General features: G+C 45.2%; 1 protein-coding gene across 1 annotated transcript in view; it reads right to left on the bottom strand.

Moving 5' to 3' along the window:
* The window catches only part of PTGIS (prostaglandin I2 synthase), a 54,250-nt gene that overhangs the window by 19,366 nt on the left and 21,184 nt on the right, over nucleotides 1-13,700 (bottom strand). Inside the window, exon 5 of the mRNA XM_047770896.1 lies at nucleotides 12,606-12,757. Within this exon, the coding sequence (XP_047626852.1) occupies nucleotides 12,606-12,757 (152 nt within the window). The remainder of the gene's footprint in view (nucleotides 1-12,605; nucleotides 12,758-13,700) is intronic.

Genomic DNA, 13,700 nt, shown 5'->3' with positions numbered 1-13,700 from the left:
GTCCTGTCTTATATTTAAGTCTTTCAGCCATTTGGAGTTTATTTTTGTGCATGGTGTGAGGGTGTGTTCTAGTTTCATTGCTTTGCATGCAGCTGTCCAGGTTTCCCAGCAATGCTTGCTGAATAGACTTTCTTTTTCCCATTTGATGTTCTTGACTCCCTTGTCAAAGATTACTTGACCATAGGTGTCAGGGTTTATTTCCGGATTCTCTATTCTGTTCCATTGGTCTGTCTGTCTGTTTTGATACCAGTACCACGCTGTTTTGATGACTGTGGCTTTGTAGTATTTCTTGAAGTCTGAGAGAGTTATGCCTCCTGCTTGGTTTTTGTTTCTCAGGATTGCTTTGGCGATTCTGGGTCTTTTGTGGTTCCATATAAATGTTTGGATTGTTTGTTCTACTTCTGTGAAAAATGTCATGGGTAATTTGATAGGGATTGCATTGAATCTGTAGATTGCTTTGGGTAGTATGGCCATTTTTACAATATTGATTTTCCCAATCCAGGAACATGGAATATCTTTCCATTTCTTTACATCTTCTTTGATTTCTTTGATTAAAGTTTTATAGTTCTCGGCATATAGGTCCTTTACCTCCTTGGTCAGGTGTATTCCAAGTTATTTGATTTTGTGAGGTGCAATTTTAAAAGGTATTATATTTTTGTATTCCTTTTCTAATATTTCATTGCTGGTATACAGAAATGCAACTGACTTCTGAATGTTAATCTTATATCCTGCTACTTTGCTGAATTTATGAATCAGTTCAAGTAGTTTTGGGGTTGAGTCCTTAGGGTTTTCTATGTATAGTATCATGTCATCTGCATACAGTGACAGTTTTATCTCTTCTCTTCCTATATGGATGCCTTTTATTTCTTTTGTTTGTCTAATTGCTGTGGCTAGGCCTTCCAAAACGATGTTGAAGAGCAGTGGTGAGAGTGGGCATCCCTGTCTTGTTCCAGATTTGAGAAGGCTTTCAGTTTTTCCCCACTGAGGATTATATTTGCTGTGGGTTTATCATAAATGGCTTTGATTATATTCAGGAATGTTCCCTCTATACACACTTTGGCGAGGGTCTTGATCATGAATGGATGTTGGACTTTGTCAAATGCTTTTTCTGCATCTATTGAGATGATCATATGATTTTTGACTTTTTTTTTGTTAATGTGGTGTATGATGCTGATTGATTTGCGTATGTTGAACCATCCTTGTGAACCTGGGATGAACCCAACCTGGTCATGGTGTATAATTTTTTTGGTATGTTGTTGGATTCGGTTGGCTAAGATTTTGTTGAGAATTTTTGCATCTATATTCATCAATGATATTGGCCGATAGTTTTCTTTTTTGGTGGTATCTCTGTCTGGTTTTGGAATGAGGGTGATGGTGGCATCATAGAATGTCTTTGGGAGTATTCCTTCTTCTTCAACCTTTTGAAAGAGTTTAAGGAGGATGGGCACCAATTCCTCTTTATATGTTTGATAAAATTCACCTGTGAAGCCATCTGGTCCTGGACTTTTATTTGTAGGGAGTGATTTTATGACCTCTTCAATTTCATTTCTAGTGATCGGTCTGTTCAGTTGGTCTGTTTCTACTTGATTCAGTTTTGGCAGGCTGTAAGATTCTAGAAAATTGTCCATTTCTTCCAGATTGTCAAACTTGTTGCCATATAGTTGTTCATAGTATTCTCTTATGGTTTTTTGTATTTCTGCTGTATCCATTGTGATTTCTCCTTTTTCATTTATAATTTTGGTTATTTGGGTTCTTGCTCTCCTCTTTTTAGTGAGTCTGGCCAGGGGTTTGTCAATTTTGTTGACCTTTTCAAAGAACCAGCTCTTGGTTTTATTAATTTTCTCTATTGTTTTTTGAGTCTCTATTTTATTGATTTCTTCTTTGATCTTTATAATTTCCTTCCTTCTGCTGACTTTAGGACTTTTTTGTTCTTCTTTTTCTAGTTCATTTAGGTGGAGGGTTAAGTTGTCAATTTGGGATCTTTCTTCTTTTTTGAGAAAGGCCTGTATTGCTATAAACTTCCCTCTGAGCACTGCTTTCGCAGCATCCCATAGATTTTGAGCGGTTGTGTCTTCATTATCATTTGTTTCAAGGTAGTTTTTAATTCCCTTCTTGATTTCCTCATTGACCCATTGGTTTTTTAGTAGCATGTTGTTTAGTCTCCATGCAGTAGGTTTTTTCTCTTTCCTTTTCCCATGGTTGATTTCTAATTTCATGGCATTGTGGTCAGAGAAGATACTTGAGATAATTTCTATGCTCCTAAATTTATTGAGATTCGCTTTGTGTCCCAATATGTGGTCGATTCTTGAGAATGTTCCATGAGCATTTGAGAAGAATGTGTATTCTGATTTTTTTGGATGTAGTGTCCTGAAGATATCAATTAAGTCTAACTTTTCTATTGTTTCCTTTAGGATCTCTGTTGCTTTATTGGTTTTCTGTCTAGAGGATCTGTCCATTGATGTGAGGGGGGTATTAAGGTCTCCTACTATGATTGTATTCTCATCAATATCTCCCTTTATGTCTGTTAATATTTGTTGTATGTATCTGGGTGCTCCTGTATTTGGGGCATATATGTTGACGATAGTAACATCCTCTCCTTGGATGGATCCCTTAATCATTAAGTAGTATCCTTCTTTGTCTTTATGTCTTTTGTTTTAAAGTCTATTTTGTCTGATACGAGTGTTGCGACTCCTGCTTTTCTGTCATGTCTATTGGCGTGAAATATTTTTCCCCACCCTTTCACTTTCAATCTATATGTATCTTTTGTCCTAAGGTGAGTTTCTTGTAGGCAGCATATTGAAGGTTTTTGCCTTTTTATCCACTCAGCCACTCTGTGTCTTTTGATTGGGGCGTTCAGTCCATTGACATTTAAGGTGATAATTGATAGATGATTATTTATTGCCATTTGAACCTCATGTTCCAGTTGATTCTATGGTTCTCCATTCTTCCTTTCTTTTTCTTTTTCTTTTTTTTTTTTTTGGTTGGATGGTCTCCTGTTATTATCTGCTTGAGTGTATTTTTTTTTTCATTTTTTGCAAATGCAATATTTGGTTTTGGCTTGTGGTTGCCCTGTTTTTTAAGTATGCTAACCCAGTCCCATAATTGTGTGTTTTAGCCTGATGGTCCTGTAAGTTCAAACACTTCATTACTATATTAAAATTAAGAAGAGAAACATACAAAAAAAACAAAAAGGGTTATTTACTTCCTAACATCCCTTGCCCACATTTTATGGTTTTGATGACTCTTTTTTATTTTTTTCTTTTTAATTTTATTTTGTTTGAGGCCTGTTCATGATTAAATCTGCATGCTGGCTTATTTGAGTAACTGCTCTCTGATTGTGGTTTCCTCAGTCCTAGTTCTTCCTCTTCTTCTTTTTTTTTTTTTTCCTTTTCTTTTTTCTTCCCTTTCCTTCCTTTCTTTTTGGTTTAGAGAAGCCCTTTCAATATTTCCTTTAACCTGGGTTTTGTGTTGCAGTATTCTTTAAGTTTTTGTTTGTTGGAAAAAATTTTTATTTCCCCTTCTATTTTAAATGATATTCTTGCTGGATAGAGTATTCTAAGTTGCATATTTTTTCCTTTTAGCACTTTTTTTTTTTGTCTTTTTGCTATTTCTTGGGCCGCTCCCACGGCATATGGAGGTTCCCAGGCTAAGGGTCAAATCGGAGCTGTGGCCACTGGCCTGCGCCAGAGCCACAGCAACGCAGGATCCGAGCCGCGTCTGCAACCTACATCACAGCTCACGGCAACGCTGGATCGTTAACCCACTGAGCAAGCGCAGGGATCGAACCTGCAACCTCATGGTTCCTAGTCGGATTCGTTAAACACTGCGCCACGACGGGAACTCCCCTTTTAGCACTTTAAATATCTCTTGCCATTCCCTCCTGGCCTGTAGTGTTTCTGTAGAGAAGTCAGCTGATATTCTTATGGAGGTTCCCTTGTAGGTAACATTCTGTTTTTCTCTTGCTGCCTTTAGGATCCTCTCTTTATCACTAACTTTTGCCATTTTTATTATGATGTGTCTTGCTGTGGGTCTATTTGGGTTCAGTTTGTTTGGGGCCCTCTGTGCTTCTTGTATCTTGAACCCAGCATCCTTTAGATTTGGGAAGTTTCCAGCGATAATTTCTTCAAATATATTTTCCATCCCCTTATCTTTTTCTACTCCTTCTGGAATTCCTATTATGCGTAGATTGGCCCGCTTTATATTATCCCATAGGTCTCTCATATTGCTTTCCAGTTTTTTGATTCGGTTTTCTGTCTGTTGACCGGATTGAGTGATTTCCATTATTCTATCTTCCATATCACTGATTCGTTCTTCTGCATTATTCATTCTGGTTTTTACTGCCCTTAGTTCAGTTTGCATCTCTGCAAATGAATGTTCTAGTTTTTCTTGGCTCCTCCTTATATTTTCTAGTTCCTTTCTGAGGGTATCTGCATTACTGTTCATATCTTCTCTTAATTCCTTCAGTATTTTCACTATTTCTCTTTTGAACTCCAGGTCTGTCAGACTGCAGAGATCTGTTTCATTGTTGACTGTTTTAGGTGAGTTCTCCTATTGGTTTGACTGGGGGTGGTTTCTCTGCTTCTTCATCTTGCTTATTGTTTTCTTTCTCCTGAGGGAGTTGTATTCTCCATTATTGGGCAGTGTTTGCCTTGTCACTGCTGTGGAATATTTCCTGAGGGCTGGCGTTGTTGGTCAATCTTTTTTGAGGCAGTGTGGCTTTTCTGGAGTGTTGATGGGGCTAACAGTGTTTCTTTGAAGCAAAGGAGGACTTCCTGAGGGCAGACAGGACTGGGATGTCCACACCACGATGGTAGCAGATTTCACTTGGTCATGCAGAGCTTGCTCTGGTGTTCTTAGGCTGTGGGGTTCTTGCAGAGGGTTGGCGGTTTGGGGCAGCTGTTCCTCAGGAGTGCAGCCCCCCCTGGGGGCTGGAGTAGCTATCTGGGTCACTGAGAACCTAAGAGGCTCTTCCCTAGGGCAGCCCAACTCAGAAGGATGGCCTGAGAATGTAGGCAGATCTTTTCACAGTCTGGCCAAGCTTGTTGCAGCTTTTCTGGGCTGCAGGAGCTCTTCTAGGGGGCTGGTGGTGCTGAGCAGCTATTCCGCGGGAGTGAGGCACCCCCTAGGGGCTTGGGCGGGTAGCAGGGCCACTGGAAACCCAAGAGGCTCCTCCCCAGGGCAGCCCAACTCAGAAAGACCGTCTGAGATCTTTTCCCTGCTTGGCCAGGCTTGTTGCAGCTTTTCTGGGCTGTAGGGGGTCCTGCCTGGAGCTGGCAGTCCTATGCAGCTGATCCATTAGGGCACCCCCTGGGGGCTGGGGCGGGTAGCAGGGCCATTGGAAACCGAAGAGGCTCCTCCCCGGGGCAGCCCGACTCAGAAAAACCGTCCGGGAATTAGGCAGATCTATTCACTGCCTGGCTAGGCTTGTTCTAGCTTTTCTGGGCTGCAGGCCTTTTCTCGGGGGCTGGTGGTGTTTGGTGCTACTCTGCGTAAGTGTAGCCCCTCCAAAGGGCAAGCAGGCCTGTGCAGGGGCAGCCCCTGCGGTGGTAGGCCTCAGGCAATTGTTGAGGCCAGCCCTCCTGGATGGCAGGCAGCCCCAGGTTCGGCGAGAGCGTAGGGGGTGATGGGGGTGGGGGGAGGGGATTCACTGGGAAGCACAGCTTTCAGCTAGCTAGGGGCCTGTAAGCTTGCTGTGGCGTGGGGGGTGTCCTATGGGGGCCCACCCCTTCTTCTCTCCCCTCCCCAGCATGGGCGCAGACCAGGCTCTTTTCCCAGGTTCCCTCTGATTCGGCTTTCCACTTCCCCGCCCCTAGAGTATTGCTCCCTTCCTCTGCGACAGCTTTGTTTTCTAGTCTCCCAGGCAGTCTCTGCCCCGTCAAATGGTTTCTAGACCTCCCAAGCAGTTTCCGCTCCGCCCCGCCCCCCCAGCCCGGGGACTATCCTCTGGATCCTAGGTCTCGGTGCCCAGCCCCCACCCAGGGGTCCCCCGGCCCTTTCTCGGGGACCAACTTTTGGAGGCGAGGTCTCGATGCCCAGCCCCCATCCAGGCGTCTCAATTTTTGGTGACTGTGCCCGTAGTTCAGATGGTCCTTTCGGTTCTTGATCGGCTTTTCCATACTCCAACTTACTGCTACACTCTTCTCTGCATCTGGAGATTCCTCCGGTTCGTTTGATCTTTCCCCCGTGTAGGTGACTTTCCAGGGTGCGGGATCCCTTTCTCCTCCGCAGTTCCCTTTCGGGAGCGCCCGTCCCGCTCGGATTCACCTTCTCTCACTCTCCTCTTTTCTCCTGTTCTGCCCCGTAATGTCACGAACTTCTTGCCGTTACTGGAGTTTAGGTTCCTCTGCCAGCGATTGGTTGCTGTTCTGTGCGAGTCATTTATTCTGTAGATGTGCTTTTTTTTGTTGTGTTTGTGGGAGACGGCAAGCGTGTCCCCCTACTCCTCCGCCATCTTGTCCTCTCCTCTGATTTTTTTTTTTCTTACAAGAGGCAGGGGAGCCCAGTTAACAGCCCAAGCTCTGGAGAATTTGAACAAGGGACTTCACTTTTTTTTTTTTTTTTTTTTTGGTCTCTTCTAGGGCTGCTCCCAAGGTATATGGAGGTTCCCAGGCTAGGGGTCAAATCAGAGTAGCCACTGGCCCACGCCAGAGCCGCAGCAAGGCAGGATCTGAGCCGTGTCTGTAACCTAGACCACAGCTCACGGCAATGCCGGATCCTTAACCCACTGAGCAAGGCCAGGGATTGAACCTGCAACCTCATGGTTCCTAGTTGGATTCGTTAACCACTGAGCCAAGACAGGAACGCCAACATTAGCTGTATTATTAAACAAGCTTAATGAATGTTAGTCAATTATTAGTTTAAGGAGAATGTGTTCATGTGTTATTTCTATTAATAACTTCTATTATTAAGAAATAAAAGATTGTGAAATAAAGAGGACCCAGTTTGTAGCCAGAGAGACCCACACTGAAATCCCAGCTCTGCCCCTTCCTCGAAGGAGGATCTTGGGCAAATCACTTTGTATCTCTGAGCCTCAGCTCCCCATCTGTAAAATGGGGCAACCTGGCTCACAGGATCAGTAGGAGGACTCAAAAAGGTCACGCACAGAACACACTCCGTACTGACAAGGGTTTGGTACGTTATACTTGCCACATTCCTGCCATTTTTATAAGGTATTGTTTATCAGCCCCAGTGTACAACTCAAGGCTGTGATCAGAACTGCCAGGGTCGTGCTGGGGACTTGGAGGCAGGAGAGTCAGGTTCAACCCCAGGCCTCTCATGCTGTGTGGGCTTGGCTGAGCCCTGTCCATCTCTGGGCCTCAGTCTCTCCATTTGTAAAACAAGTGGCCTTGGCTTGGAAACACCTCTGTCCCTGAGGACCTGAGGGTACAGGTCAGAGACGCCCCCAGTGAAGACCTGTTTTTGTTCCTGTGTTTTACCTTTAAAGTGCATTCAATTTTTGCATTAGACCCTGTGATTCTTTAATACAAGAATATCTTTTCTGGAAGTTCCCTTGTGGTTACAGAGGGTTGAGGATTTGCTATTGTCCCAGGTGGGGTGCAGGTTTGATCCCTGGCCCAGAGAATTTCCACATGTCATAGGTATGGCCAAAAAAAAAAAAAAAGAATGCCTTTTCCCCCCAAACAACATTCAAATTAAATAGCCACGAATCCAGTGAAATGAATATTCCAGAAAGAAGCAGTACGCTTAGCTTGGGGTTACTTAACTCTCTACTAAATGAGAAGCACCAGACCCAATGGTCTCAGGGACCCCAAAAGGGTCAATTTGTTTTTAAAATGTTTAAATTGTTAAAAGCAAAGTTATAATAATGCATTCAAATGGGAAGTAACAATAACAATAAAAGAAAAAGAAACTAAGAGTTTAGGCAAACCCTAAAAAGTAAACTTCTCTCCATCCCATCTCAGTCTTCTCAGAGTTAAAAATCTATACATGTTCCCACATTAAACACACACACACACACACACACACACACTGTTGTGCCCCTTTTTCATAACAGTAGATTTCACCCTGCAGCAGTACATTCTGTTCCTTTTTACAGTTACATAGTTTTCCTTTGTGTGAAAGCATAATTTACGTCATCAGCTGCTACTGGTGGGCATTCAGGTTTTTCTAGGGTTTGCTAAGCTAAGGGACATGACAATGGATACAGGATTGGTAGACACATGCAAGCATTTCTGTAGGATAATTCCAAGAGGCAGAAGTACAAGATCAAAAGCATGTGTGTTTTACATGTTGACAGGTTCTGCCAAGCTGCTTTTCCAAAGAAGCTTCAGAGCTCCATATGCCCCCAGCAAGGTCCAGGTCGGGGCGGGGGCTTTCTACCCCCCAGCCTCCAGTCCCTAGCTGAAAACCTTTCCCACATCGCCACCTGCTGCCCATACTGGGAAATGCAGCCTTCCTATTCCTAGCCCAGAGCTACTCCCAGAGTAACAGGGAGAGTTGCCCTCTGTATCCAACAGACTCCCCTGGACGGAGGAAAGGGCAAAGGAGAACTCCTCTTCCCTGGAGAAGCAATCAGTGCTGGGATGTGTCAGTCAGTGCTTTATGTACAGAATTTTGCCATCAGACAGGCCAAGTTTCCATTTTGCTGGCTCTGCCTCCTTCCAGCTATTTGTCTATGGCAAGTGGCTTCACTTCTTTGAGCTTCAGGTTCTGCACTTGCAAGACGAATTTAGTAATACCAACCTTCCAGCACTGATGCCAGGAGTCAAAAAGATAAGGAGCTGCCTCTAAAAAGTCGTTAAGAGTCATGAATGGGCAATTCAAAAGAGGAAAAGCAAATGGGTTGTTTTTTTTTTTTTTTATAAACATGAAAAGATGTTTCATCATAGTAGTCAGGGAAATGCCCATAAAACCAGATGCCTCTTTTCTGCCCATCAGATTGGCAAGGATTTAAAGACTGACAACTGCATGTTGACAAGGTTGTGGGAAAATGCAAATTAAAACAAGTTACCCACCTCTGCCCAACAGATTGGCCAACAAATGAAACATCTGATAACATCTGGTGGGGAATGAGCAGACTCCTTCCCTTTGGAAGGCATACTAATTGTTCTATAGTTTTGGAAATGATGTGGCAATAGCTAATAAAAATTTTAATGTGTACACCCTTTGACCTGGCAAATCCACTTCCAGGAATGTGCTAGAAAGAAAGAAAACCACCAGATGATAGAAGAGCTACAAGTGCAATGAAACTCTGTAATAGCCACCAAAAGAGAGGAAATAATTATAACTATCCATCAGAGGGGGGTGGCTGCCTAAATATTGACCTGCAAGAGCTAGAAAGAGCCTGGATTTGTGTGTGTGTGTGTGTGTGTGTGTGTGTGTGTGTGTGTGTGTGTCTTTCTAGGGCCGCACCCGAGGCATATCAAAGTTCCCAGGCTAGGGGTCCACAGCCACAGCAATGCCAGATCTGAGCCGCATCTGTGGCCTATACCACAGCTCATGGCAACACCAGATCCTTAGCCCACTGAGAGAGGCCAGGAATCAAACCCGTGTCCTCATGGATACTAGTCAGTTTCATCACCACTGAGCCACGATGGGAACTCTGAGTCTGGTTTTTTTAATGTTGGTTTTTATATCTTTCTACTTAGCTAGATTCTTTTTTTGCTTGAGTTGGTTTTATTATAGACTTTCCGGGGTTTTCTGGGTATAGTATCAGATTATCTGCAAATAGGGATAGTTTTATTTCTTCTTTACTCATTCTTATACTGGCAATTGATTTCTCATATCTAATTGCATTGGTCAATGTCTCTAGAAGATGTCTGAATTGACATGAGAGAATGCACAGCTATGTTGTTAGGTTAAGGACAATAAGTTGCAGATAACAGATAAGATCCCTTTTTGAAATACATACAGTGATACTCTAATACGTGTATCTGTCTCCATTTTCAAAATAGAGCATCCCTACAAGACACTGTGAAGGGATATATAACCATGTTAACCTTAGTTTCCATAGGAACCTGGGCTTGGGAGAGTATTATTACTTTTTATTATCTACATCATCTATCACATCTAAAACACCTAAGACGTCTTGTAATTTAAACAATCTAGGAGTTCCCGTCGTGGCGCAGTGGTTAACGAATCCGACTAGGAACCATGAGGTTGCGGGTTCGGTCCCTGCCCTTGCTCAGTGGGTTAAGGATCCGGCATTGCCGTGAGCTGTGGTGTAAGTTGCAGACGCGGCTCAGATCCCGCGTTGCTGTGGCTCTGGCGTAGGCCGGTGGCTACAGCTCCGATTCAACCCCTAGCCTGGGAACCTCCATATGCTGTGGGAGCGGCCCAAGAAATAGCAACAACAACAACAACAAAATCTAATGTGTTACAAGTTTGATTTTTTGATTTTTTTAAATATATAAATAAAAGAAATGGGATAATGAGCTGTTGTGAGCACTGAATGAGACAATGCTGGTGTCTGGCACACAGAAAGTGCTCACCAAATAGTGTGAGGGTTTCTGTTTGTTTGTTTTTTGGTTTGGTTTGTTTTTTCTCCAGCCAATCCTAACAGCCCCCCTCTAAGAGGATCCTACCGTTCGCCCCATTTTACAGGTGGGATGACTGACACACAGAGAGAACACATAAGAGCCAGTCAACTACCTCAAGCCACCAGAACCCAGATTCTCTATCAACCACTGCCTGCCCTCCAGAAAAAAGACCTCGAGCAAAAAGAAGTAAAGTAACTTGCCCCAAATCACCAGGAAGCAGCAGAGTAGGGGTCTTGTTGAAAGTGTCGAAGACCAGGACATACAGTATTTCTTAAGCTTCCCCGGGTACTTGCCAAACATGTCGTTTCCCAGCCTCCCTGGAGATTCAGATTCAGATGGACTGGGATGGAGCTTGCGGACTTGTCTTATTAACAAGGGCCCCTGGTGGCTCAGCAGGTTAAAGATCCAGGGCTGTCACTGCTGGGGCATGGGCTTGATTCCTGGCCTGGGAACTTCTGTATGCTGAGGGGACAGCCAAAACAAAAACAAAAAACAAGGACCCCAGAGGAGTCTTCTCACTGGGGAAGTTTGAAGCACAGTGGCCTGGGGAGAAAGCAGCCCACTGGTTCCTATGGCCCTGGCTCTGAACCCGGCATGAAGCTCTTACCAATACAGAGTCCTGTCTGTAGCCATGAAAATGAATGAGATGGGTTTTTACAAACCAATGTGGAAAGTTCATTGAAAACTCTAAGGGGCAGAACAATTCCTCCAGCGTGCTATGCCAATGTTATCAAAGCACAGGGCCAATAACTAAGTGAAAGGAAGGCACGTGTGCCCAGAAAGACATGTACAAGAATGTAACTCATACCCCCTAACTGGAAACCACCCAGGGCTCCATCAGCTAGAAGGGATTACGAATTGTGGTTATTACTCTAATGAAGTACGGCACAGCAACAAAAAGAACAAACTACTGATACATACGACACCTCACGTGAATCTTACAGACATGAAAGGGCATGTGTTGTATGATTCTTTTCCTTTTCAAGAACAGATAACACTAAGCTGAGGCGAAAGAAATCTATATAGTGCCTACCTCTGGGGGTGGATTTTAACTGGGAAAGGGCATGAAAAATTTAGATTTACCTTTCCGCTGTGCAGACATGTGTGCTTTCTTATATAACTGAAGTAAATTATACCTCAGTTAAAAAAAAAAGAAATAAAAAACCTTAAGGAGTTCTCCCGTGGCACAGTGGGTTAAGGATCTGGTGTTGTCACTGCAGTGGCTGGGATCACTACTGGGATGCAAGTGCAAGCCCTGGCCCAGGAACTTCCACATGCCATGGGTGCAGAAAAACAAAAATAAAAACCTTAAAAATAACAATAAAACACAGCTTGTATGTATATGTGTGTGTGTTTTTAGAGAAGTCTGTGTCAGGATACACTCCAAGCTGGTAATAACGGCCACATGTGTGGAAGGCAGAGGTGGTAGTGGGCTGAGACGGCAAGAAAGCAGAGAATTCTTTTATTGTTCCCTGTAAATTATTTTATGTGGCTGGAGTTTCTTATAACCCGCATAAACTACTTGTAAAAATTTTTAAAGCAAATTAAATCTTTTTATTTGTTTATTTATTTTATTTTTTTTGTCTTTCTTTTTAGGGCCGTACCTGCAGCATATGGAGGTTCCCAGGCTTGGGAGCGAATTGGAGCCGTAGCCACAGGCCTACACCACAGGCACAGCAATCAGGACCCAAGCCGCATCTGTGACCTACACCACAGCTCATGGCAACACCAGATCCTAAGCAAGGCCAGGGATCGAACCCACATCCTCATGAATACTAGTCGGGTTTGCTAATCACTGAGCCATGATGGGAACTCCTAAAGCAAATTGAATCTTAAAACTAGAAAAGGTACACATACACACGCGCGGTCTGCAGGCCTCACTCCAGACGTGCTGTATCAGAATTTCCACTGGGAACCCCAACTCTGGTCCCAGCTCTGCCCACCACAGTGTTCTTGCATACCCCCAGTATTGGGGATCTCACTACCTCTAAGAGCACTAGAATGTCTTTCCTCCTCTGCTGCCTATGATCCCTCAGCTTGAGGGTGGACTTCCTCTCTAGGTCCCTCATCAGCCCCACCACCCACCAAGGCCCCCACGGTGCTTACCCACTGACAGGGAGCCACGTGCCAATTTGGGGAGCAGCAGGTCAAGCTGGCGGAAGGTGTGGAAGACGTCGGCTGAGTGGACACAGTCCTGGGCCTGGCTCTCCTGGGTCCATGGCGGTGTCTCAACGCCATACAGAGTCAGGTAGCCAGCTCTGGGGGTGGCAAAGAGCTGGTCAGGGGGTGTCTTTGGATACTGCCAGCCAGAGCCTGCCAGAGCTGCCAAGCTCTTCTTCATTCTTACGCCAAAGGAGTACCTACTTTTCCTCTCATGGGACAGGGCCCGTTCTGAGCCAGAGAGTCAGCAGTGAGGAAAGCAGACAAAACCCTCAAGCCCTGATGGAGCCAGCAGTCTAGTGTGGGACACAGAGGGAGACGTGTGCGGACCAGTCGCATAGCAGCTGGTGCTCGCCGAAGGATGGGAAGGAGCCAGCTTGGAAAGCAGAGGGAGGGTCCGAGACACAGGGAAGAGTCAAGCTCCCTGAGGCAGGAAGGAGTATGAGGAGCTGCGAGGAGGCTGGTGAGCAGACCAGAGAGGGACAGGCAGTGGGGCGACGGGGCACCAATCAGGAAGACAGGCTCCTGCCCCCAGAGGGGCAGTCAGGGCAGGCTCCCCGGAGGAAGCAGAGTCTGAGCTGTGACCTGCAGGATGAGCAGGGGGCAGGGGTTCAGGCAGAGAGCACAGGCTGGGCCAAGGCCCGGAGCTATGGAAGCAACTATGACAGGGTCAGAGAGCTGCAGGTGCCACGGGCCCAGGTGCTGGCACTGAAGAGTGAGGGGATGGGGTGGAGCAGCCTGAGAGCTGGCAGAGCCTGTCACGCAGGGCAGGTGGGGCTGGGTTTCCAGGGTGAGAAGGGTGGCCTTGACCTCAAGGGCCCCGAGGGGTCTGAGCAGGAGAAGGACAGGGCCCAGCGGGAGGTATAGAGGAAGGAAGAGATAGAGGAGCAAGTGTGGGCCCTCGTGTGTGTACATACACACACGTGCGTGCCCACACGCACACACACCCCACCCACAGGAACACTCTCAGGGGAAACGTTTTCGCCATCAGCGGCTTTTCAGTGCTGCAGGAGCCCAGCCTCGGTCCTGGGAGGGAAACCA

The sequence above is a fragment of the Phacochoerus africanus genome, chromosome 3 (assembly GCF_016906955.1).
Source record: "Phacochoerus africanus isolate WHEZ1 chromosome 3, ROS_Pafr_v1, whole genome shotgun sequence".
NCBI lineage: Eukaryota > Metazoa > Chordata > Mammalia > Artiodactyla > Suidae > Phacochoerus > Phacochoerus africanus.
Note: the sequence above shows the minus strand (reverse complement) of the source record. Positions and strands in the feature narration are given on the sequence as shown.